The sequence below is a fragment of the Eretmochelys imbricata genome, chromosome 1 (genome assembly GCF_965152235.1).
Source record: "Eretmochelys imbricata isolate rEreImb1 chromosome 1, rEreImb1.hap1, whole genome shotgun sequence".
NCBI lineage: Eukaryota > Metazoa > Chordata > Testudines > Cheloniidae > Eretmochelys > Eretmochelys imbricata.
The window spans coordinates 355,007,644-355,031,390 of record NC_135572.1 but is presented as its reverse complement, the minus strand read 5'-3'; the positions used below and the strand labels follow the sequence as shown (position 1 = coordinate 355,031,390).

The 23,747-nt window shown below is 47.5% G+C and overlaps 1 protein-coding gene across 3 annotated transcripts in view; it reads right to left on the bottom strand.

The window, feature by feature from the left end:
* Positions 1-15,643: 15,643 nt before the first annotated feature.
* Positions 15,644-23,747, bottom strand: part of UBE2H (ubiquitin conjugating enzyme E2 H) — a 69,787-nt gene continuing 61,683 nt past the window's right edge. Inside the window, exons 7-8 of one of the 3 annotated variants that reach the window (XR_013348383.1) lie at positions 18,496-19,835; positions 15,644-17,648 (exon numbers count right to left, since the gene is read on the bottom strand). Coding sequence is in view for 1 of the 3 variants with exons in the window: in XM_077837504.1 (XP_077693630.1) it covers positions 19,711-19,835 (125 nt within the window). In the remaining 2 variants the exon portion in view is untranslated. Of the gene's footprint in view, positions 19,836-23,747 lie in introns of all 3 variants that reach the window. The other 2 variants (XR_013348384.1, XM_077837504.1) reach the window with 2 other exon arrangements.

Below are 23,747 nucleotides of genomic sequence, written 5' to 3'. Positions count from 1 at the left end.
GAGAGGGAATGTGAGCTGCAGCCGTGCGCCGGACCGTGGATGCTGTCTGGGAGAGCGCCCAGCTCTGGGTACCACGTCCTGCCCAGTTCATGCTGCGTCTCACACAGGCCATGTGCTGAAGCCACTGCTTCACGAGGCACACATTGTGGCAATGTCGCCGAGTGGTTACAGCTGGGCACTGGACGTAGACGTTCCCCCTTGGGCTGGAGATCAAGCTCTGAGAGCCACGCCCTGCCCACTGCTGGGCTTCAGAGCCCAAGCGGTAGGGTGACCAGATGTCCTGATTTTATAGGGACAGTCCTGATCTTTAGAGGCGCCTATTACCCCCCACTCCCTGTCCCAGTTGTTCACACTTGCTGTCTGGTCACCCTCCCATGTGGGAAAGTTGACACAGGCATTTTTAGCCCGCAGCAGAAGCCCGGGTCAGCTGACCTGGCTCTAAGGCTTGTGGCTGTGTAGACATAACCTCAGGGGCTTTGAACTCCTTGGGCGAGAGGGAGGGTCGGTGGCAGTGCAAAAGGTGAGTATTTAACAAATGGGATCACAGCGCCGCAGAGACCCCGGCCTGCATTCACGGAGCTGCCACGGGGCAGAGAGAGGCAGCCCTTTATGCCCAAGCAATGCCGTTCCGTGCCATTGCTCTGGCTCGCCGGAAAGCAGCCTGGCCCCAGGTCTCAACACGCAGGCTGAGTTCCTTTCTCCATCAGCTCATCATGCATTAGTAATGGCCACCAATCTGCCCGGAGCTGACGGCCCTTTTTCCAGCTCCGGTGGGGGAGCTGCAGGAAGTAACCAGAGCCTGCAGCGCTGGGCTGAGTAGAGCAGGCTCAGGTATCATCCGTGTTCTCGATTTCCAGTGCACAGGAAGGGTCAGCGAGCCAAGCACACCTACAGCCACGCCACCCAGGGCTGGCCTGAGGCGGCCTCGATCCACCAGCAGGGCCTTCTCCTAAAGCCTCGTGCAGCGTCTCCAGCCAGGGGTCAAAGGCATCGAGCTGAACCACCCCGCTGGGACGCAGGCTGTGTAGGGAGCTCTCAGCTCTGGCTCAAGTCTCAGGATATCGGGCAGCACCAGAGGAAGGCTGGATGGAGGAGTCCTCAGCAAGCAGCAGCTCCTGATGCTGCTGGTTGGGTTACAATCATAATCATAGACTATCAGGGCTGGAAGGGACCTCAGGAGGTCATCTAGTCCAACCCCCAGGTCCCTAAATGGCCCCCTCAAGGATTGAACTCACAACCCTGGGTTTAGCAGGCCGATGCTCAAACCACTGAGCTATCCCTTTCCCCTGTAATGCTGGGGATTTATGATTTGTATTATGGAAGTCCCAGTTGAGACCAGGGCCACACAGAGAGACAGCCCTGCCCTGAAGAGCTGAGAGTCTAACAGACAAGACAGGTGAAGGATGGAGGGGAGCCAGAGGCACAGAGCAGGGAGACAACATGCCCATGCTCGCAGAGCGGGGACAAGCAGTAGAAGCCAGGCCAGCTATAACCCGGGGAGAAGCCAGGATCTCCCAGTCCAAAAACCCCAGCCTTCTCTTGCTTGCCCCAAGGCGAGCGGCTCTGGGTTTGTTAGCTGCAGGGGTGGGAGCTTAATCGAGGGCTTTCAAAATAAAACCAGTGGCCTCTTAAAGGCAGTGGCTCCGTACAGCCAGACGCCTCCACACAGCTGCTGGTTGGGTCCCAATGGGCTCTTTGCTCCCCGGTGCCGGGGTTTTCCCTGGAGTGGGAACGTTCCCCCGGCAACAGGTGCCTGGGCCTGACCCAGTCGGGCTGACCTCACTTCACCGCGTTAAGCGGCTGGGTGTCAGATCTGGACAAAGGACCTGCCGTAAGCCTGCTGTGTGTGTCCATTTCAGCCAGGCCTGACGCAAGCCGGGGAGGAGCCGCCCCTGGAGACCCAGCCTGCCCTGCCAGAATGACCCTCTGCTGGGGAGGGCGCCGGGCAGTGGGTGCAGCAAAGACGGAGGCTGCAATTATGGGGGATTACACTCGTGTTGCTCACGGGGAACCACGCTTCCCTCCCACTAGTCTCCTCCACACCCACGCACGCCACCCCCTGGCACAAACACAACACTGGACCTTGCAGGGACCTCAGCCTAACCCCGAGTTCAGGGCAGCTATGAAATAAACCTGGGGGAACAGGAAATGCTGCAGCCCCAGTGTGGGGGTCAGGCTTTGGCCACCACAGCATGGAGCGCGAGGCCAGACAGGACCAGATCATCTCATCTGATCTCCTAGGAATAAACAAAGCCTTGCACAGCATCTCTGTAAAGGCCTTTCCAGGTGGGGTGTGTGGGACGGGGCAGGTGATCGGAGACACGCCGTGCAGCCGTTCTCCAGCGCGTTACCGGGTCGGGTCTGGCCTCGCTGGCTGCGGGGAAAGCTATACCCTGCGGCTGGCTGCGTGGGGGCCCTTATCTGAAATGAGCTGGGTCGGGGGAGCTGCGGCCCGTTTGCAGCGAACAGGGGCCAGTCACGTTCCGTGGCCAGAGGCCGACCCAGAGGCCAAGGCCTGAACGGGCCATTGAGAGCGAGCCCCGGCTGCTCACGGGAGCGGATACCTCCGGGTTGGGGCTGGGGGTGCAATAGCCACAGGCTGGGCTGAGGGACCGTTCCGCTGCCCTGGCCTCAGGGCTTATATGCCAACGGCAGCTCCGGGGCTGCCTTCCACCTACAGCAGAGAGAAGTGGGGCTTTTAGATGAGGGTCCAGGCCGATTTCAGCATCACGCAGGAGAGATGCCCTGGGGAGGGGAGGGTCCCCCACTGGGGCCAGGGAGACCCAGGCCAGCTAGGCCCTCAGTCACGCTCACCAAGGGGCATCTGCAGCTGCCTGGTGTCAAAGCTGGGCGGGGAGCTGGGAAATGAGCCCCTTGGTACAGCGGAGCAAGCCGGGAGGTGCTGCAGCACGCTCCTTCGGGGGGTGGGGGGGGTGGGGGTCACATGACCCGGTATCTTGGCTCAGGCCTGTCAAGCCTAGATGACATCATCCCACTGGAGCCCGGTGCCTGGCCCGCGCCCCCAGCACCGCAGAGCCGCAGAGCCTGAATTATTTAGTACGAGCTGGAGTTACTGCTTCGACCTCATCCGCCGCGCTGCAGCTGCAGCAGCCCCTCCCCCCGCATGGCCCCCCCTTCCCTGGGCCCTGCTTCGCCAAGCCCCAGGGGCTGAAGTTGCTCGGGAACCCCTGCACCTGAGCTTCCTCCGGCCCCGTCCCTCAGCTCCGCTGCGTGGCATCAGCAGGGCCCGGACTGCACTGCGGACCCAGCCAGCTGCATCTTCCTGCCCCGGCCCACAAATGGGGGGACGTCACCCCGTGGATACAACTCCAGGAGTCAGGCACGCTCACTCCGGGTCCAGCCTGCGGTTTTGGGGGTGCCATGGTCGCCTTTGGCGTTTGATCCCATGCCCTCTGGAGCAACCCCCCCACGTCTCAACGGCTTGAGCTCCAAAGCCAGGCTCTGCAACAGCTTCCCACGATCTGCGGGTCAGAGAGAGACAGGCAGACAGTTACAACTGCATTTCTCTGCCCTTTGATCCCAGCTGGCTTTAACCCCACTGCAGTGCCAGGCGTGACACACCGCTGCGGGTCTCTCGCAGGCTGGCAGGTCCTTTGCAACCGACAGATAAGGTCATGGGGACAGCAGTGGAAGGGTAACTTCCCCCCGCCTCCCTGCCGCTACAGGGGAGCCAGAGATGAAGGCAACTCATTGCTAACTTCCCGCCAAGCCTGGGAAGTTCCATCCTGGCCCTCTGGGTTGTGGTCATCTTAGTGGGAGCAGGAGAAAGGGCTGCCCCACCTCTTCCTGTCTGTGCCTCTGGGGCCAAACAGAGGGGAGGGGGGCCAGACCGCACCCTAGAAACCCTGACTGAGTGCTCAGCTACTTTAGGATGCCCAGAGAGCAGCCACGGCCAAGTGTGATTTCATGTTTGGTCTGGAGGTTACCTTGCGGCGGCGGAGGGTCCATGGTTATCAGGGCTTTTGCTAGCCCTAGGCTAGATCACAGCCCCAAGCACTCCATGGAGTTGCACCTAAAAGTCCCAGGGACCCTTCAGCTAACAGAGAACCTGATGCATGGGCCAGCGTGCCACCAATCCCTGCACTCCCTAGCTTGCTGTGCTAGCTTCCCCCTGGGGCTAGGATCCACCCCGAGACCCCGCTGCTAGGCTCCAGAGCCCTCTGGAGACAGGGACTTTGTTCTCTTCAGCCCAGACAGCGTGCACAGGGGAGGAGAGAAAGGTGTGCCCTCCTCCCCCGGGCTAGGCTTCCCCTCAAAGGAAGGGGTGCCATTCCCATGGCGCAACTGGAAAGTGGCAGGTCTGGAGGATCAGCACTGAGCCCAGTAGGACTTAAGACCACACAACACCATGCCAAGCAGAGAGCAGACAAGCTGGATTGGTGCAGGAGGTCAGATTCTGCCCGGACTTCCTCCTTCCTATCCGCCTGCCGTCGAGCTAGTACAGGACTTAAAGATAAGGGACATTAGAAGGCACCCGAGCACATGCAAGAGCTACTTCCAGAGGGTTTTCCCCAAAAGGAGGAAGGACGGTCACATGCTTAAAGCAAGAGCGAGGTCGCAAAGACTCCCTCCGTATGGCCCCGCTGCCCTGAGTGAGTCACTGCACCGATCTACACCTCCATTTCTACCCTATCTAAACCTGGGATCCCGGCGCTCACCTAGCTCCCGGTGAGGATCATCACATGGGAAGTGCTTCGAGAAACTCCGCTGGGAGGAGCTCCCGGGAAATGAGGCCCCATGCCTTGTTTGACCGATGTCGGGGGTTAGCGTAACCACGGGCGTCTAGTCAAACCGAACCCGAGCTCCTAAACTCGGAGTCTCTCTCGCTCCTGAGTTTTGCAGCCCTCGGGGCCGATCCCAACTCAGTCACTTTTGCTAGAAGTACGAAGAACCAGAGCTCACCCCCCCCGCCCCCCGACATTCCTACAGAGGCTGGTCATCACCTTACACACACCCTGCGGCTGCAGACTGAGACCAGGGTGCAAGCTCCACGCAGACGGGCTGAGGCCGAAGACTGGAGGATTTTAGTGCCAGCACTAATGGTTTTAAACAAAAAAAAACAAACCCTCCTTTTGTAAAGCAACATGGCCTTAATATACGCAATAGCGTTTCTAATGGGCCCTGGGGGGAGGGGAACTTCAGGCAACAGCTGCTGGAGCCCAATCTTCAGGCCTTCATCAGCCCCTCCCAGGGAGCAGCTCCCCACTTCTCCTTTGGGGGTGGGGGTGGAGGGAGGAGAGAGCTATTGCAGACTAAGCAAGCACTGGGGAAGCTTTTTAATATATACACTGCCCAAGCTTTTTAATATATACACTGCCCAGGGTAGGACCTGCCCTCATTTCCCCAGCGGGGCAGTCCTCCGAGAAGCTACCAGACACCCAGCACGGCTGCCACCCTGCCTTTAACAGACTCAGGAACTGGGAGGCAGGTGCAATCCCACTCTGTATTAAAAGGTTGCACGCCCTTCCCCAGCACTCATTGCAAGAGCTTGCACAGCACTGGGGTATGTAAAAGTCACAGCTAATGATATCCTAGGGGGATGGCTCAGCGCTGTTGGACAGGAAGCTGCTGCCCCAGTGTGCCAGCTGGCAGCATGCAAAGATCCTCTCTCTGCTACGAGCCGGGGTTGGCGACACTGTTCTGCTCGGTCTGCAAGGTGGTGTGATAGACTGGCTCAGTGCAGGTAATTATCACCCCTTGCAGAAGGTGGCACTTGCAACAGTTAGCGTCCGTTACGGCAATGAAGGCGAGCTCCTGTTGTGCAAGGAAGCAGAGGACGCTGTCCTCGCTGCACAGCCGTGAAGGCCCTGGAGATCAGCTGGTCACAGGTGGAGGAAAGTTTATGGAAATAGTGCAATCCGGGCCCCTGGCTGCAGCGTTCTGAGCACGTTGCCCAGCCCAAGAGCATCCACCACCGGCCCACACAAGCCTGCACCATGCACATTCCTTCCTGATTTAGGCCCCAAGAGCTAAGAACGATCCTCCCATCGCTAATCAGTGCGGCTAGCTGTTGCCAACTGTAACCATCAATGGGGAAACCATCACCGTGCCAGGTGTGTTTCTAGGGGGGTCCTGTGGGGAGCAGTTTTAACATTTTCATCAATGACCTGGAAGATGACAATCATTACTGAACATTTGCAGCTGATACCAAGACTGGGGGGGGCAGAGGTGATGCATGGGGCAGGTATGTGGGTCCTGTGCGCACGCCCCCCCTCCCCCCTTGCTCGCAGGGCAGCTGAGCAGGCAGAGGCAGGAGGAAGAGTTAGGAGCTGCAGGGAGGGGCCGCTGCTTTCTAGGAGAGGGTATGTGACTTGAGCTGTTCCAGGGTTGTGCCCCCTCCCCCTATCAGCAGGCACAGGTCCTCTCTGACCAGGGGAGTAGTACTGAAGAGGACACGTCTCTGAGACAGAGTTAGCTGCATCACTTGGTAAGCTAGGCACAAGCAAACAATATGCAGCCCCATGTTAAGTGTATATCTTTAGGAACAAAGAACGCAGGCTATGCTTACAGGATTGGGGGGGGGGGGGGGGTGGGCTTGATCCTGGGAAGCAGTGACTCTGAAATGACCCGTGGATGACAGTGGATAATCAGGTGAACATGAGCTCCCTGTGAAAGCATGTGGCCGAAAGGGCTAACGGGATCCTTGGATGCATCAACAGGGGGAATCTTGAGTAGGAGGAGGGAGGTGATTTTACCTCTGTGTTTGGCACTGGTGCAATCACTGCTGGGAGCCTGTGTCCAGCTCTGATGTCCACACTTCAAGAAGGATGTTAATCAGTTGGAGAGGGTTCAGAGAAGAGCCACAAGAATGATTAAAAGATGAGAAAACAGGCCTGATAGTAAGACGCAGAGGAGCTCGATGTGCTTAGCTTAGCAATGAGACGGTTAAAAGGGGATGAGATCCTGGGCTCTTCTACGAAGCAGACAAAGGTATTAACAAGACCCAATGAAGCTAAACAAATTCAGACAGGAAACAAAAAGGTGCACATTTTTAACAGGGAGTAATTAGCCATGGCAACAACTGCCCCAGGGCTGTGGCGGATCCTCCCCCACTGGCAACTTGTAAATCAAGATTGGATGTTTTTCTAAGAGAAACTCTCTAGCTCTAGTGCAAACAGGAAGTAACTCAAGGCAGTCCTATGGCCTGTGGCATACAGGAGGTCAGACTTGATCTCAGTGGCCCCCTTCCGGCCTTAATCTATGATCTGCACCTGCTTAGGGTCTCCCATCGCTATTCAGCTCAGAGGTGAAGTTACATGAAAGGGGAGTGAGCTGCACATCTCCCACTAATGGTTTAGAAGGGGTGCCCCCACCCCTTGGGGGAGGATAGATCCAGTTGTACAGGGATAGATCAGAGGTAGATCACAGGTTGGCTCTGAGCGTATGGGCCACTAAATAGAGCATTTGTTAATAAGGGCTGTTCCTTTGGCCTCTGAGACACAGGAAATGCAGGGCTGGCCCTAGAGCAAATGGCGCCCATCCCCCATTTGTTAAACTTTGGGCACCTTATGTTGTATTGCATTTGTAGCCCATTTCACGACTTTGATGCACGAGTGATTTATCCCTGGCATACAAGAGGATGCATTTGCATGCTAGGATTTGTAAATCTGCAAGCCTGGCGCCCCTCCCTTCCCCAAACCCGGCACCCCTGCAGTTGCCTACCCCTATATCCAACCCTGAGGAAATGTATTGCTCCCTCACCATGTCCTCTCCAAAGCATTGGTTGGGAAGATAGGCTGGCAACTACCAGCTTTAAACAGGTGAGCAGTTAATTACCCCGAAGCACTAAGGTCAGCCCATGAAGCTGAGCTATGGACATCAGCTAAAAGTAAATCACAAGAATTGAGACCAATCAGAGTGAGTGGGTGTGTGTACGTGTACTTATATATATGCGCATCGGTCAGGCACAGAATGTTGGAAGAGGATCAAGAGCCTCTGGACGTCTATTTTCAACTCTGCCATTGACCTGCTGTGCGACTTTGGATAAGTCACTTTGTTTCCCCATCCATCATGTCTTATTTAGATTGTAAGCACATTGGGGCAGGGACACTCTCACTCTGTCTGTACAGCACCTCGGTCACATACTAACAAATATGTACGCTTTAATAATTTATGGAGCTATAACCAGGTAAGAACTTTCATACAAGCATAAAGAGCACGTCCCTTCAGTTGTAATTATGTGGGCCTAATCACCTCCAAGCACTTGACAATTATTTAAAAGCACAGCCAAAGACCAGAAATTACCCAGCAGCAGGTTCCACCCCACAGAACAGTAACTAAATGGACCTTTAATTAAACAAAAGGAAAAGATGACCCATTAATCTCCCTCACCCCAAAACCTACCTTAAGATGAGCTTTGCCACATACCCTCCATGTCAGTTAGTTTCAGAGCAAGGAGCAGTCAGGGGTAGACCAGTGCCTTGTTAGAGTCAGATGAATTTTCATGCAATAGTTTGGGGCATGATGTTTTCAAAAAGTGGAATTGTAGAGAAACAATAAAAGGTAAAGTTTCTATAGGGATAACATGGATTCAGGGCAAGAAGCCTTTTGTCCATTTCTCAAGATGCTGTTCTGGAATCTGAAGACAGCTGCTGCAGTTTGGAGCCAAGATAACCACACAACTGAGACACAACTACCCCACCCAGTGAATATTTGACTCTAGAACTACTTTAGTTCTTTCATAACACCCCTCTTCCGCCCCCTTAAGGTACGGGAGGATTTGGGGGCGGGATGGGTGAGGGTTTTCACAGTAAAGCAGCTCAGGTTCATGCAATTAAACCAGCTGGAAAATTCACCATGCAAGGCCAGGTGAGAACAAGCTGTGTTCAGAAAAAACAACGAGAGTCCGGTGGCACCTTAAAGACTAACAGATTTATTTGGGCATAAGCTTTCATGGGTAAAACCCCCACTTCTTCAGAAAGTGAAGCACAAGGGCCACCTACTGGACTAACAAAGAATGGCTGGCACTTCTATCAGGTGCCAAGGGACACGAGTGTCTCTGCGAAGATGGTTAGGTGTCCCTGTGCAAGTAGCACAGGATCGTGGCCAGCCATGCTGCATAGTTCTGCTGGGTGACCTGGGCAAGTCACTTCTCTTTGCACCAGTTTCCCCGTGCGTAAAATGGGGATAGACCACCGACTTCCTTTACAAAGCGCTTTGACGGATACCAATGAAAAGTGCTATATAAAGAGCTAAATATTGGTATGGTAGGTCTTGTTCTAGGGGAGACAGCTGGAAAGTAGAGGTTCTTAAAGCCTCAGGTTAACTCCTGGCATTGGTCAGCAGTACTCACGAAGGTATCAGGACTAATATAGACAGAGGCATTGATCAGTTCAGGGCACCAGCGTGCTAGGCTCTGTACAAAGACAGACAGCCCCTTCCCCAAAAGCCCTTACAGTTTGTAAGGTCACTCTCTCACCCAGACCTATAGCATCACAGGAAGCAGAGACAGAGTATTGTCTTTCCAGAGATTGTTCTTCACGCTGTTGGTGTCTCCATCCCAGTGATGGGCACACAAAAATCTGTGCAGCCCAGTTTGAGACAGACCCATTATCCGTTTTCCTCAAGTGGAGGGATGGATCAGCTTCCCTGGCCAGGGGAGAAAGACATCAGATAAACTCAGCCCCCAGCCTTCCTCTCCTGTGATCTATTGTGAACGCGTAAAATGGCAACAAACTCCAAGCTCGCCCTTTCGGTACCTTCCCATATGCGGTGGACCCAGTGCTAGTTGGAGGTTTTACGAATTTCTGCCATTCCAGCTGCGTCCCATAAAATGACCCAGCATAGCTGGCAACAGCCCTGCAGACACTGCACAAATGCACTTGGTCTCAGTGAAAGTAGTTAGCCATTGTTGGGCCTTAAACCCTTGACATCTGGTGGAAACATGGCCTATGTCTTATTTGGCCAGTAGATGGCCCTTGTGCTACACTCGCACAGAGACTGGAGGGGACGTGCTGAGGCTTTTGCTGTCAGAGGTCTGCCTCCAAACAAACCTGCAAGCTCCTGGCCTGGAGGGTGCTGTCCCCCTCGCTAATCACAAGCAACACGGGATGTTTCCCCAGATACTAGGCCAGGTCCAAACTATCGATATTGAGGATCTTCAAGTGCACAAGACACTGCAGGCATGCATCCGATGAAGTGAGCTGTAGCTCACGAAAGCTCATGCTCAAATAAATTGGTTAGTCTCTAAGGTGCCACAAGTCCTCCTTTTCTTTTTGCAGGTTAGGGCAGTCACCCAACCCTCAGCCCACTTCCCACATTTCAAACAGCTCTTTGCCCACATGGGACTACGGCACCATGAGATGTTACCAGCATGGGGGGTACGTTCTTAATACCCCAGCTTCCAAGGTATTGGAACTGCAGGTCAAAAAAGGCCCAGAACTGGCTGGAGCCAGAGCCACTGTACTAAACGGCAGACTGGTGGGGGAATGATGATGGTGGAAGGAAGAGCAAGGAGGATTGAGTAGCCGTCCATAGCATGATGTGGTCTTGTGCTCCATTATGTTTGAGCTAGGAGTGAGTGAGAGCGTGAACACACTGCAGTCATCTGATCTAGAATAGATTGGACAGGTCCTGTCAGATCTGCAGAGAACTTCCGCTAGAGGAAGTCTGCGAGTGCTGGAGCTGGTGTTTGCAGACACAGAAGGGATGGCCTTACCAATCCTTTCAATTAACAGGGTTATGAACAGATCTTCCAGGAGAGCTAGCTGCTTTGACCTCTTCTGCCCACGGAGACATGTGCAGGATGCTAGGAATTGCTCAAAGTCCTTGACTGAGGTCACTAGGTGAACTCCTTTCATCTCTTTCCTAGCATGGCCAATTTAGCTGCTGGAGAGAGGAGGGGGGTGGGTCAGTCACCAGGGGCCATCAATAGCAACTGTTTAGAGGTTGTTGGTACCAAGATTGTAGGGCTCTCTGAAAGCAGCCACCTGACTGACGCTGAATGTACCATGTCAAAAGCTATGGGATAGGGTTAGCATCGATGTCTGAGCTGCACCCTGGGACTGGGAACTTGAAGCAGTCTACGGACCAGGAAAGTTGGCCACCTTGAGCACGTATGGTAAAGGGAGGCGGTGGCACAGAGGTGGAAGCTACTCACTAAGTCACATACCCCGCATTCAGGCTGCCAAGAAGAGTGGCATCGATTGCCATGTTCGAGCGTATCCAGAAGGTAGGCAGGTGTCAAGGGTATGCTAAGACCCAGGGAGTGGCAAGCGATGCCCAAATGACACAGGCCTCTAGCCTATCTCCAAATGCAGCTCAAGGGGTGAAGCAGAGTCAAGCATCAATGGAGGCATGTCCAGTTCTGCCATTGCCTCAACTCCACCATACAGGAGCTGGTTAAATGCTTTCAAGACACTAGAGCAGCACTCAGGGAGCTCAGCAAGTCATGCCTAGCAACTGATGCAAAACACTGACTCCCAGCTGGGACATTTTGCTGTTACCTTCAACTACATGCAAAGAAGCTGAAACACCTTTCAGGGGATTTCACAAGAAACCACCCTGTTCTCCCCAAAGCCTCAAGCAGACCACAGCCACGGGTCCCTCTGACCAGTCTCAAGCTTGCATTTGGGACACTTTGGAAAACTCACTGGCTGGTTCCCTGATCTTCTGCAAAGAAGGAAACTCCTGAAGGACAGAAACACCCACAAAAGGGACCACCACCACAGATCTGAAAACCCCAATGCCAGCCATGGAGACATTGAAACTCTGTGGGCCTCAAACCCAGTGTTCTATTTTTTAAAGGCACAAAGAGAACAGATGAGGCACTTGCAGAAGGCAAACCTTGCTCTAGGAGAGAATGCAGATAGCTCTGTCAAGTGGTAACAGTCAAGAGGAACCAGTGGGCAAGCAAACCACCATTCATACAATTCAGGGATAGCAATTGAATACTTCAATCTATTAGTTGAAGTAATCCATCCACCTGGCCAGCATAGGAGCGTTCACCACAGTACATGCATTATCCAGTCTTCAGTAAAAGACGTGAGCCATGGGAGGCCAACAGGTCTCATCGCTAGGAAACGCTTCCTGATATTCAGACCATATTTCCTTTATTCCTAGTTGTAACCCCCTTTGCATCATCCCACATTCTTCTCAAATCACTGGTGTTCACTCACCCAGTAATTATAGATGCTTATAATCAATGAACCCAGGATGCATTTATAGAGGGAGTACCACTGCAACCCCAGGGCATATGGGTGAGGACGGTGGCTTTATAATCCTAGTTTGGAGTCCACAGGATTCTTGTCAGCAGAGGTATTGCAGGCCTGCACTGCCAGGACAGAGTGAAGATTGGAGGTGCATCCCCACTCCAGGCAGATTTCACACTACCCGGGATCTGAAATCTGAGCTCTATGTATATCTTTCATTACAAAAACTAATCACTCCAGCCCCATAAAATCTGTTGGGTTTCTTAACTTTTTTTTTTTTTTTTTTAGTGTATCTGACACTTCCTGCAACTGAGATTCCCAGAATGAAGTGCAGTAATTCCAGCTACATCCCCTTCAGATATATGTAGATCTTCTTGCTGCTTCCTGCTTCTGCATCTAAATGTAATGATGGATGGTTTTTGCAATGCAACACACTTCCCCTCCCACATTGGAGAGGCAGGAGGAGAACTGCATGGCAAATTTGATTCTCATTTTGTCTCCCTGACACCATTCCTAACTTCTCCAGGAAATCATTTTATGTCTTTAAACTCACTGGCCTAGCCACTTCACCCACAGGTGGCATTCTATTTGATCAGTTATAACGAGTTTACAATGAGCTCTACCTTCCTTTGGCATCATCCAAGCGAAGGTACACTCAATGCAATTTAATTCATTTCGATTCAGGAATTCCACAAGTCACGTGACGGAAATGTGAATTCAGGACTTGGAAGTGGTTACTAATCTCACCCTACTCCATTCAAACCCTCATATTGCAGTAGTGTCCAGAGGTCTCAATCAGAAACCAGTTTAGTTCCAGCTCAGAACGAGAGCTCAGTTTTTCTACAGACATTACCAAAAATTCCACTTTTGGGTCATGAACAAGCAAATTTAATGTCAAAAAAATTCAACACCTTTATGATCAACCAGAGACAATTAAATTACAATGAAATGACCAACTCAATGAGAACTATAGGCCAAAGACACTAATTGTTGCAGCAGCTGTGATAGACATCCAAAGTATTATCTGTGATAGCTTGCCTTGCTGTAAAATAAGCATCTTCCCTCTAAAACAAGCCAGACCCGAGAGGTTTGGAAAAGGGAAAACTTAATTCATGAATAAAAGTGCTTGTTCACCATAACAATTACACTGCAGCTAGGACGATAAATAAAATAGCCATCAACATTTTATCTCTTTATACTCTATTGTGTCCCGTGATTTCAGAAATACAAACAAAAGCCTTTAAAAGGTATGTCATAATAGCAGTTATTTTTCTTCTCATTTTCAAGCTACATCTTGTGTCTCTTACCCATTTGCCAGCTGAAGAAACCGCAATGAATTAACTTTCAAATTATTTTTAGTAAATATTTGTCATCACATTTGTGTTATCAGATCATGCAAGAAATATATGGTGGTAGGGGGGAGAAAAGGACTGAACAGAATAATAGAAGAGTGCACTGCATTGTAGACGAGATACGGATTTTAATTTTTTCTTGGTACATATATCTATAGTGTAATCCTGAGAGGTGCACCACAGTTTAAGAAATGGACTCAGCCATTGGTGGTTTGGGAGACCACATGTGCCTATCACATTAACATTGGTCCTTCCTCCCCCATTACAAACACTTGATGTATCTTGTTTTGACTAAGCTCTTTAGTGGAGGGACTGTCCTAGCATGTCTGTATAACCCCTAGTACAATGGGGCCCTGCTCTTGGTCAGAAAACTTGGCCCAACAATAATACAAATATGGAGTGCAACAAGGCAGCTACTAAACCATGCATTTCAACTGTGATGGCTGCTTAGAATAGGGCAGAAATAGCTTTTCCCATTTAAAAAAGTAGGGGGAATTCAGGTAGACCTGTAAGTGGAATAAACCCAGCACACACACACCATATCAAAACACTAGAAAAATGAAGACAACCACAACTATTGGAAAATGTAAATGATTTTCTTCAGAATTCAACCACAGGCATATTCCTCTGGAGAGCTAAAAGCAGTTCCATTGGCTTTTTTAGAATAAGCAAGTCCCCTGGTAGATGTAAATCAAGATTAGCAAATTTAGCTAATGAAACCAGAAGAAGCAGATCTGCAAGGGAAAGGCTATCGAAAAATCTTTGCAAATATTGTGTCTAGAGCATTGTACAGTGCCATATGCACTAGATATATGTCCCTGCCCCAACGAGCTTACAGTCTAGTTCAGACACGACTCAACAAAGGGTAACAGACGAGATGAAGGGGGTCCATTAACAGATTGTGATGAACAGGCATGAGCCCAAGCCAGGTGGAAATGTTTAATACACATTTGACATAGGGCTCTCCTTCCCTGTACAAAGTCCAGATTACATTGGCACATCCAACATAACTACTGTGAGGCATGTTTAATAGGGCACTGGCTTCATAAAAACTCAAACTCCAAGGACAAGTATGTATTTTGAAGCTAAAAACTGTGTTTCACCTGCTGACCAAGCAATTGTAATCCCTTACTTGTTACTCAGTACTTGTTACTGAATGGCTGTGCTAGCTTCTGAATTCAGACCATTTCCCTTGATGTTTAATACATTTCAGATTCAGTTTTCAAGAAAAATGTACAGATCTCTTAACTGCTTCTTACATTTAGAGGAACTTATTGAAAGAGCATTGGTTATGTCCTTTAGGAGTACAATAAGAATGACTGACACAGTGTGTACAATACTTTTATACCCACCCTTCAAATCCACTTTCCCCAAACCCTCCTGCATAGATGATCCCACTGTTGAGGTCTCAGCCTTCCAACTTTGGCACCGTTGTCTCCACATGGTCCTTGGCCAATTTAAATTGCAAACAACTTGGAACCACCCCCTTATTCCCTGCAATTCACCTTTTATAAAGTACTTGGCATGATTTATGTAAATATAATGCACTAGGTATTTTCCTAGCAGAGCTCACTTAACATCCATTCCAATAAGATGAAGAAGCCTGCTCATTTGCTTGCTCACATTACCAACACATTTAGGGCATAATCTGAATTTACAGCATAATTTGAATTTACAGCAGTTTTGGTTGAAACACGCTTTACTAAAACCTGCCATAGCACTTTGTGGAACATGTGGCAAACAGTGCCATCTAGTGTTGGCCAGAGGCAAGTTTCACAAACCATATCTGCGAATGGGCCTACAACCAAAGAAACCAATTTATACTGCTCTAATTCGGTTCTTTTACTGCACCTGGTATAGTACAGCTATGTTCAACAAACTGATTTATAATAACCTAGTTACATCAGACACTGCAGTCAGACACTCGGCATGTGCAATGGGATACATTTCCACCAAAGCATCTCCTACGGAAAAAACCTGGACTGGTTTTGATGGCAAAATAACGGGCAGTCTGGTTAACAGCTGCTGTTGAACCTCAAGGGCTGGAGGTTTATCAGACGGGAGGCACTGGAGATGCTGCCTATGAGAGTGAGACCTTACTGATCAAGTACCAGTCGAGTGTCAAGGTATATACATCTTTTATTTAAAAAAGTTTACAGTTCTTTAATTATACACAACTATTTGAGAGGTTATATTCTTAGAGAAGAGGCATTTGTCATGGTGACAGGCATGCCCACTACATCATCACAATGCAAGAAAAAAGGGAAAAAAGAAAATAAAAGAAAAAAGCTTAGACTCAAATGAAGGGAAAACACCCTTTATCTCTTCAAGTATCACACAACAGGTATCAAATACAGTCAGTAAAATAATGGCCATTTCTCATGCTGCACACGCTCCTGCTAAAGTGCCGGCGGAATTCAGATGAGCAGAAAGAAGCAAAACAAACCAACAGCCCTGCACTCTCCTCAATGCTCCCCGCATGGTGTGATATAAATCTGACATTAAAGGTCCGGGGGGGTCCTTGCATACCTGAGAGCTGCCACTTACAGAGTGCCCTGTGACTAGTCTTGCTAGGAGCAAACAAAGCCAGGGCAACCCAGCTGCAGCACAGGTGACAGCATTCTTCATCCCTTACGGGGGAGAAAGGGACTCCCTCTCCCTGGTTTGTGTGCACTGAAGGCAGATAATGTGTGTGTGGGGGGGGCAATCAAACATGGATATGGGAGATTACAGAAGTGACTATGTAGTTAGTATTCCCATAAACCTAGTTGGCCAATTTGAACTTCAGAGGTAACAAACAGCATTTAACTTCCATTTTTTCCTCTCAGACCGAGGGTTTACACATTACCAGTTAATTTACAAAGCATTATTCCACTCAGTTCACATCAAGATGCCACTCCCTTAAGATCAGCTATCACCAGGACTCCCCTCCTTAATTATTTTTTAAGTCTAAAATTGTCATGATGGAAAGTCAAATGAACCAAGAAAATACACTTGGAAACCTAAAGGAGAGTCGAAAACACGTCTGATGAAATTCAAGATTAACCTAGTTGGCAATGTATGTAGCTTCTTGAGACGCTTCTGCAGATCTGGGGCAGCTTTGATATTTCTCAATTTGTGTAAGTCACACAAAGCTCAAGAATAAGGTAACAAGCTATCAGATGTGAAGCCGAAGAGCCTACTTCCATAACAACCATAATAGGTTACTAACAAGGTTTCATATTCAGGAATTCATTGAGAGCACGAATCTACATACAGTGGATCAAACGTAGTCATGTTGGAGTAGGCTTGTTAATTTCCACCTGGCTGATGCTTTGAGATTCAGTCATCTGAACAGGGAAGAGAATGGCAGTGGTTCTTTCAGAAAAAGAACATTAGCATTTCAAAAGAAACTGGAACTGAAAAAAAACCCAACACTGGGCATCCTGCTTCAAAACGATTCCACTTTTCTCTTCCAGACTAGGGGTGTGTAGTTTATTTACAGACTGTTCTTGTTTGAGATGGGGAGGGAGGTGAAAGATGGGAGAAGGAGTAGAATGAGGCAATAAGCAGCTGTTCCAGTCTAGAAAGAAGGAAAATCCATTTGAAGTTATTCCCTACAAGAGTTTTACACTAGGCCATATTCCTTTGAACTGCAGGTATTTTGACAATTTACTGTAGGCTTCCTTTCCTGCTCCTGCTGCTACAGGGGAGAATGATCAAACATGAAACGTACCAAGAAGATGATCTTTTCAACATGCTGCAGGCAAGGCTATAGATTTCATGTGTAAAACGCCATTAATATCCAAGGAAACATCTTGCTGGAGAAGTTCGAGATCTAGACCCACAAATACCTTGCTTCGGCTGCCTGTATGCACAAAGTAACGTGCAGAGGAATCAGAGCAACCTGGACAACTAATAGAAGCCAAGCTGCATCTTCACACCTAGAAATCACTGCGGAAAAACGTGTGCTTACTTTTCCAGGAGTCTACCTTAGACTTGCAGCTCTAATTGGAATTCTTTTGGAAGCTTACGACAGGAAACCTTTTTATTAGAAAACTGGCTTCTTCAAATGAAAGATGCATGAAAGTGTTCCCTGTGTTAAACATGGTCATTGAATAGACTGGGGGAAGAGTAATACAGTTACCTGGAAAAAAAATTAGAGGTAATTAGAACACTATTTTTTATACAATATTGAAAAAATACAAATTTTTATTGTTTTGTTGTTTTTAAACTGATATCACCACCCAGCACTTAGACTACCCCTAATTAGCACCTACAGTTAAAGGTTATAGCACAACCAAACTCCTAGTTCAGCAGGTAAGCAAGTTAAACAGTGCCAACACAGTTCTGCCCCCCCTCCCCAAAGTAATGAGAAAACAGCGTGCTAGATAAGAGTTAAAGTACACCATTACATGTTAAATAGTTAATACTACCCTTCCAACAAGCCACAAATGCTAGATAGAGAACTTCAGCACAGTAACTAACCACAGTCCTACATTACTGCTTTTAGAGAAAAACCTTTTGCTTCATGCCCGTAATTAACATAAAATAAGTAAACCCTTTGTATGTTATTTTTATTAAGGAAAATAATCATGCTAAAGCAAAATTGTACTTTATAGTTAAAAAAAGGAAACTGATTGTGCTTTATGGATTAAAAAAGGATTGTATCTTTCAACCCCATCAACTCAAACCCAGGTGGCATTCCTAAAAGAAAAACATTTGTGGGACAATGAAAAAAAGTTTACTCAATCCAGTCTGTCATTCAAAATTCTCTGTTCAAGAGTGGGTTGAATTCCACATACTGTCCTGCAGGTTCCACCAAAAAAATATTAAAGTATCTGTCTATCCAAACCCTTCAGAAAACCCTAAGAATACAGCAAGTAACATTCAGATTTAAAATCCATCTTAGTTAGGATTTCAAATGCACAATTATCCAAATTCAAGTATCACTGGCAACCCAGGTAGGCGTTTACTGTATTAGGTTCTCTTACCATTAAATACAAAATAAAGAAAACTTAGTATGTTGAAATACACCAGAAGAAATCAAATTTTTCATTCAGAAGAACTCTTGAAAATATTATTTGCTTGTTTTCCCAATTTATGGTTTTTATTTTTATTAATCTCAAATATTCCTAGAGCATTTTTCTTTGTTAAACTTTAGTTTGGTCTGTTGTACACACACGCAGATGGCTACCAAGCTGCTGCAGAAGGGAAAACAGAAAAACAAAAATGGGAGAAAGAACGTGCCAACGGATTCATGGACTATGGCCAATGGGCCAATCTTCATGGGTCTGAAGCTCTCAGCAAGGCTAGTCCATCTGGTCAGAAAACCCTCTTTTAGGAGATGGAGAGAGAGTTTGCAAGGTGTTTGATCATACTTCAAGCAAGAAAGAAAGCTTGAAGCTATTACAGGGTAGCAGTTTCAAAACCATGACAAAGTTTGCCTTTGTACGTGCTCCAGGTAAATTAAAGCACTGTTCATATAGCATTGTGTTTTTTCCCCTGAAAAAAGGGAACAGAGCATAATCCAGACCAAGAAAATGAGTAAAGTCCAGATGAAGGCTTTCCAAAGTCCCAAAAGCAAACAGATGAGTGGTTGTAGGTCCCTATAGTTCAGAGGGTGGGCAGAAGTCCAATATAAAAGTGTACTTAAAATCCAAGTCATTTTTTTTAAGCTTCGATGCTCTGAATAACTCCGTGCACTTTTTAAATGCAACTCCACATAAACTAGGATAGCGAGTTTGACCTGAAGGAGAACTTTTTATTTCACTGTCTGATCTAAAAATGTTCTCACATTATCCCCTAGACTTTTTACTTTGAGAAAGCGCTGTTCCATCTTATCATCCAAGGTGGTAGCTGTGGAACCACTGATAAAAAGGAAATCTTTAAGTCCCTACCTATCAGAGCAGCTGTTTGAGCTGACAGTTCAGTAGCACACAAGTTGACTTGGCCAAATGGAATTATGAATGCATGCATTCGGGCTGCATATTGCTACCAAAATGGAATGTGGGAATATGCTATATACCTTGGGTTTGAGAAATGACCAAGAAATCAAGATCTAAAGGGTGATATATATATCAATGCTATTATTCATAAAAACCTTGTTTAGTAATAAAAAAAATTGCTTTGTTTAAATATGAATATTATAGTCTGCTTCTCATGGTTAGGAAATAATAGTCTCTCTGAAAAGCAGGTTGCTTCTTCTACTACAATTCCATATCCTGGGCCTCATCTTCCGAGAAGTCAGACATGGAGCTCTCTGATGAGCTGTCCCCGGTACCTTCTTCCTGTTCTTTTAGTGCTTCTTCTGTTGCATATTTCTGAATGTATTCTGTATGTGAGGAGAGAAAAGGGTATAATCAGCATATGTTCGATGCCCATAGCCATTTATAAAAATGGGTTTGTACTGAACATGGCTGAATAGGAAATTAATAACAGCCTGAGGAATAGTGCCATATATGGACAAGAAAACAATAATTATATAAATTAACATATGTTTCAGAGTAACAGCCGTGTTAGTCTGTATTCGCAAAAAGAAAAGAAATACTTGTGGCACCTTAGAGACTAACCAATTTATCTGAGCATAAGCTTTCGTGAGCTACAGCTCACTTCATCGGATGCACACTGTGGAAACTGCAGAAGACATTATATACACAGAGACCATGAAACAATACCTCCTCCCACCCCACTCTCCTGCTGGTAATAGCTTATCTAAAGTGATCACTCTCCTTACAATGTGTATGATAATCAAGTTGGGCCATTTCCAGCACAAATCCAGGTTCTCACCCTCTGCCCCACCCCACACACAAACTCACTCTCCAAAGTGACCACTCTCTTTACAATGTGTATGATAATCAAATGGCCCACCTTGATTATCATACACATTGTAAGGAGAGTGATCACTTTAGATAAGCTATTACCAGCAGGAGAGTGGGGTGGGAGGAGGTATTGTTTCATGGTCTCTGTGTATATAATGTCTTCTGCAGTTTCCACAGTATGCATCCAATGAAGTGAGCTGTAGCTCACGAAAGCTTATGCTCAGATAAATTGGTTAGTCTCTAAGGTGCCAAAAGTACTCCTTTTCTTTTTATAAATTAACATAGGGATTGCCATATTGGTTTAGACCAAAGGTCAATCTCATCTGACAACAGCCAGTATTAGAGGCATCAAAGGGAGGACAATGCAGGAAGTCCTGAGGCATACATGTAAATAACACACACTGTTAGGACACTGAACACTAGACTTGGAGTTAGAAACAGCCAGTGCCCTTTCTACTTCTGCACATACACCAGTTTAAAAGCCTCATGTTCAGAACCCAATTGCTATAAAAATGGAAACTCATCCCATATTAAGGTGATCAAAGGAGAAAATCCAACCTAGAGGTCAGCCAAAAAACTTCAACAACCCACATTGTCATGAAACCCAAGCTAAGAGCAGGCCCACAATGCTGTTAGGGGCACAACGGGTTAGGCTGTGAAAATTCAGTCATAGCAGAAGTGATCCCAGGTCTCCTGGAAAGGAAGAAAAATCTGGAACATTCTACAAGGGCTATCCTTGGTCATCAGGCAGGAAGGCTGAGAGCTACTGTACTGGTCTGTCCTGCTGACCTATAATACAAGCAGGTATTCTCCCACAAAAGCATATGCCCCAATATTTCTGTTAGTCTATAAGGTGCCACAGGACTCTTTGCGACCTATAATACAGTATCTTGAATACTTTGTTTTCATTTTATGAATCAGCAATTGCTGTTAGTACCACAGCGTAGCAATGCCATTGTGAATGGGAGGCAATACAATGCGCACAATACCAAGGGGAAAGGAGAATTGGAGACCCTGTCAAGATACAACCCACATTATGGAAAAGTCTGAGAACACTGCTTTACGGAATTAGAGACTGAGGATACTGGCATAACTTCCAGAGAAGGAAAGAGATGAGAGAAGATGAAGGTTGGAGAAAAGGCTAGAATAAAGGAATAAAGATTTACTGCTTTTAATACAAATATTTGTATTCCCAAAAATAAAACCACAACAAACCCACCTCTCTATCCCGCAAGAGACAAGCCTTGCACTATGCTTTAGTATCAGACAAGGGCAGTGATAGGAGCAAAGAAAAAATTCCAGAGGGCTCTCCCCAGGAATTCCCAGCCATTTAATTCTAGGAGCTCTAAACATAAGCACCCCAGCCAATGTCAGCTACTACAGTGGTTCCTAGAAAGAGATGAGGTTTCAAAGCCAAGACCCAAACCATGCAGGGCTCTAGTTATCTAGATCAACAGCTAGCATTACAACCAAAAGCAATTATGGAGCCAGCACAGGTCACAAAACTGGTTTAATAGGATTCTTGAAGGCAAATGCATTTTGTGCAAACTGTGGCCTGTGCAATTTTCTAGTGTAGCCCCATGCAGAATATACAGTAGTAATCCAGTTTAGGAGCTGGATTATTGAGACTATGTCCAGATATGAGGGTCACAATCACCTTACTACAGGTACCTATGGAAGAGGCTCTTGGCTGACACTACCTGACATTCCAAGAGCAGCCATGTCCCGAATTTGCAAACTTCTTGAAAAAGGGTGTACATGCAGGGACGAAAGTAAAATCAGATAATTCCTCCAACCCAGTATCTTTGGGTAGATCTTCACTGCAAAGAAAAAACCTGTGGCACTGAGCCTCAGAACTTGGGTCAATTGACGTGGGGCTCAGGCAGCATGGCTAAAAATAGCCGCATAGATGCTCCTTCTTGGGCTGGAGCCTGGGCTCTGAAGCCAGGCAAGGGGGTAGGGTCCTGAAACCCAGCCTTCCACCTGAACATGACTGCCTACACAGCTATTTTTAGACCTGCAACCTGACCCCACAAGCCTGAGTCAATTGACACACGCTCAGACCTGGTGTCGTGGGTTTTTCTTTGCAGTATTAACATACTGTAGGTCTTGTCTGGATTGAACTTCAGACAGCTTGCTCTCAAATTCTGTTCTCAACTAGGTACTGGGAAAACATGGCACACCATCTAGGTGAACAGTTACGTAAACTGAGCTCAGTCTGGTCCATCCCTCTAGTTTGGGAGTAAGGTACGGTGAACTTTTCTTATGCTGTACCAGCTCTGTGGTTAGATTTCAGTTGCTAATCTGGCAGTTTTCACAGGATGGACATGAGCAGAAGGCAAGATGGTTTTTTTTTGAGCAGCATCCATTCCTGTACGCTTAATGATGTCTAACTCCCACAATAGGAGATGTTAATGAATTCCAATTTGTATCAGGAAATTCCAATCTAAAGGACTTGAAAGCGTTGCTCTTTTCCTTAACTCAGTTTCATGGGGCAGAAGGGAGGGAGGATCAGTCTTGCACAATGTATTTTCCCTTCCACCAGCCCAAATCATGGCTAATTGGCAATCCTTTGTTTCATGTCATGCCAAGAGACAGATGTGCTTATGAAACTGTGGGATGTCACTTGTAATGCGAGATGCCAAACACACAAGACCATAGAAACTTGCATTTAAAAAGCTAGTTTTGTTTCTTAAGTAACATTGATAAGCTACTTGCATCTTTCAGTTCAGTAGAAGAGACTGTTAAGCTGGATGTTAAATCTTTGGCAACATCTTTCTTCCCACTGCCTCCAAATTTCTGCAGATGCTTATTTCTAGCATGATGTACAGATACCCACAGTACATCAGACTCTTCAAACAGTTAATTGTCTATACAGGCACCAGCTGGCTAAGTTGCAAGAAGCCAAGATTTCTGGAATTGAGGCTATGGAATTAGGCCACTAGACGCTTTAATACCTGATACAAGAATAGACTCTGAAGTGCTGCTGAACTACAGGGACACTGCATTTAAAATACTTGAGCCAAATGGCTAAAAGGGGCTTTGAAACGCCTATGGAGGCACATGCTGATGTCTAATGACAAGCAGCTTCTCTCTAATGGTTTAATTTGCATTGTTCACCTGTGAGGTTGCTGAAGTTTGTGTCATGAGGACTTGCACGAACTGCTCAATAACCATCGTTCCGTAAACACTAGGAAGCGTAGAACATGTGCAGTGACACTGCATGCAGCGAGAAGACATTCGGACTGTCAGGCTCCCTACCCTTTTGGAAACTGTATCATGAATACAATAATATGATCAAGGGAAATGCCCTGGTCCTGTGCAACGGGATCTTGTATACTAACAAGAATGATCTGCTCAGAGGCAGCATTTAACTTCTTGGGTGCCAGTTTTGGTGAGCGTCTTGCTTATCAATTGAACATCCA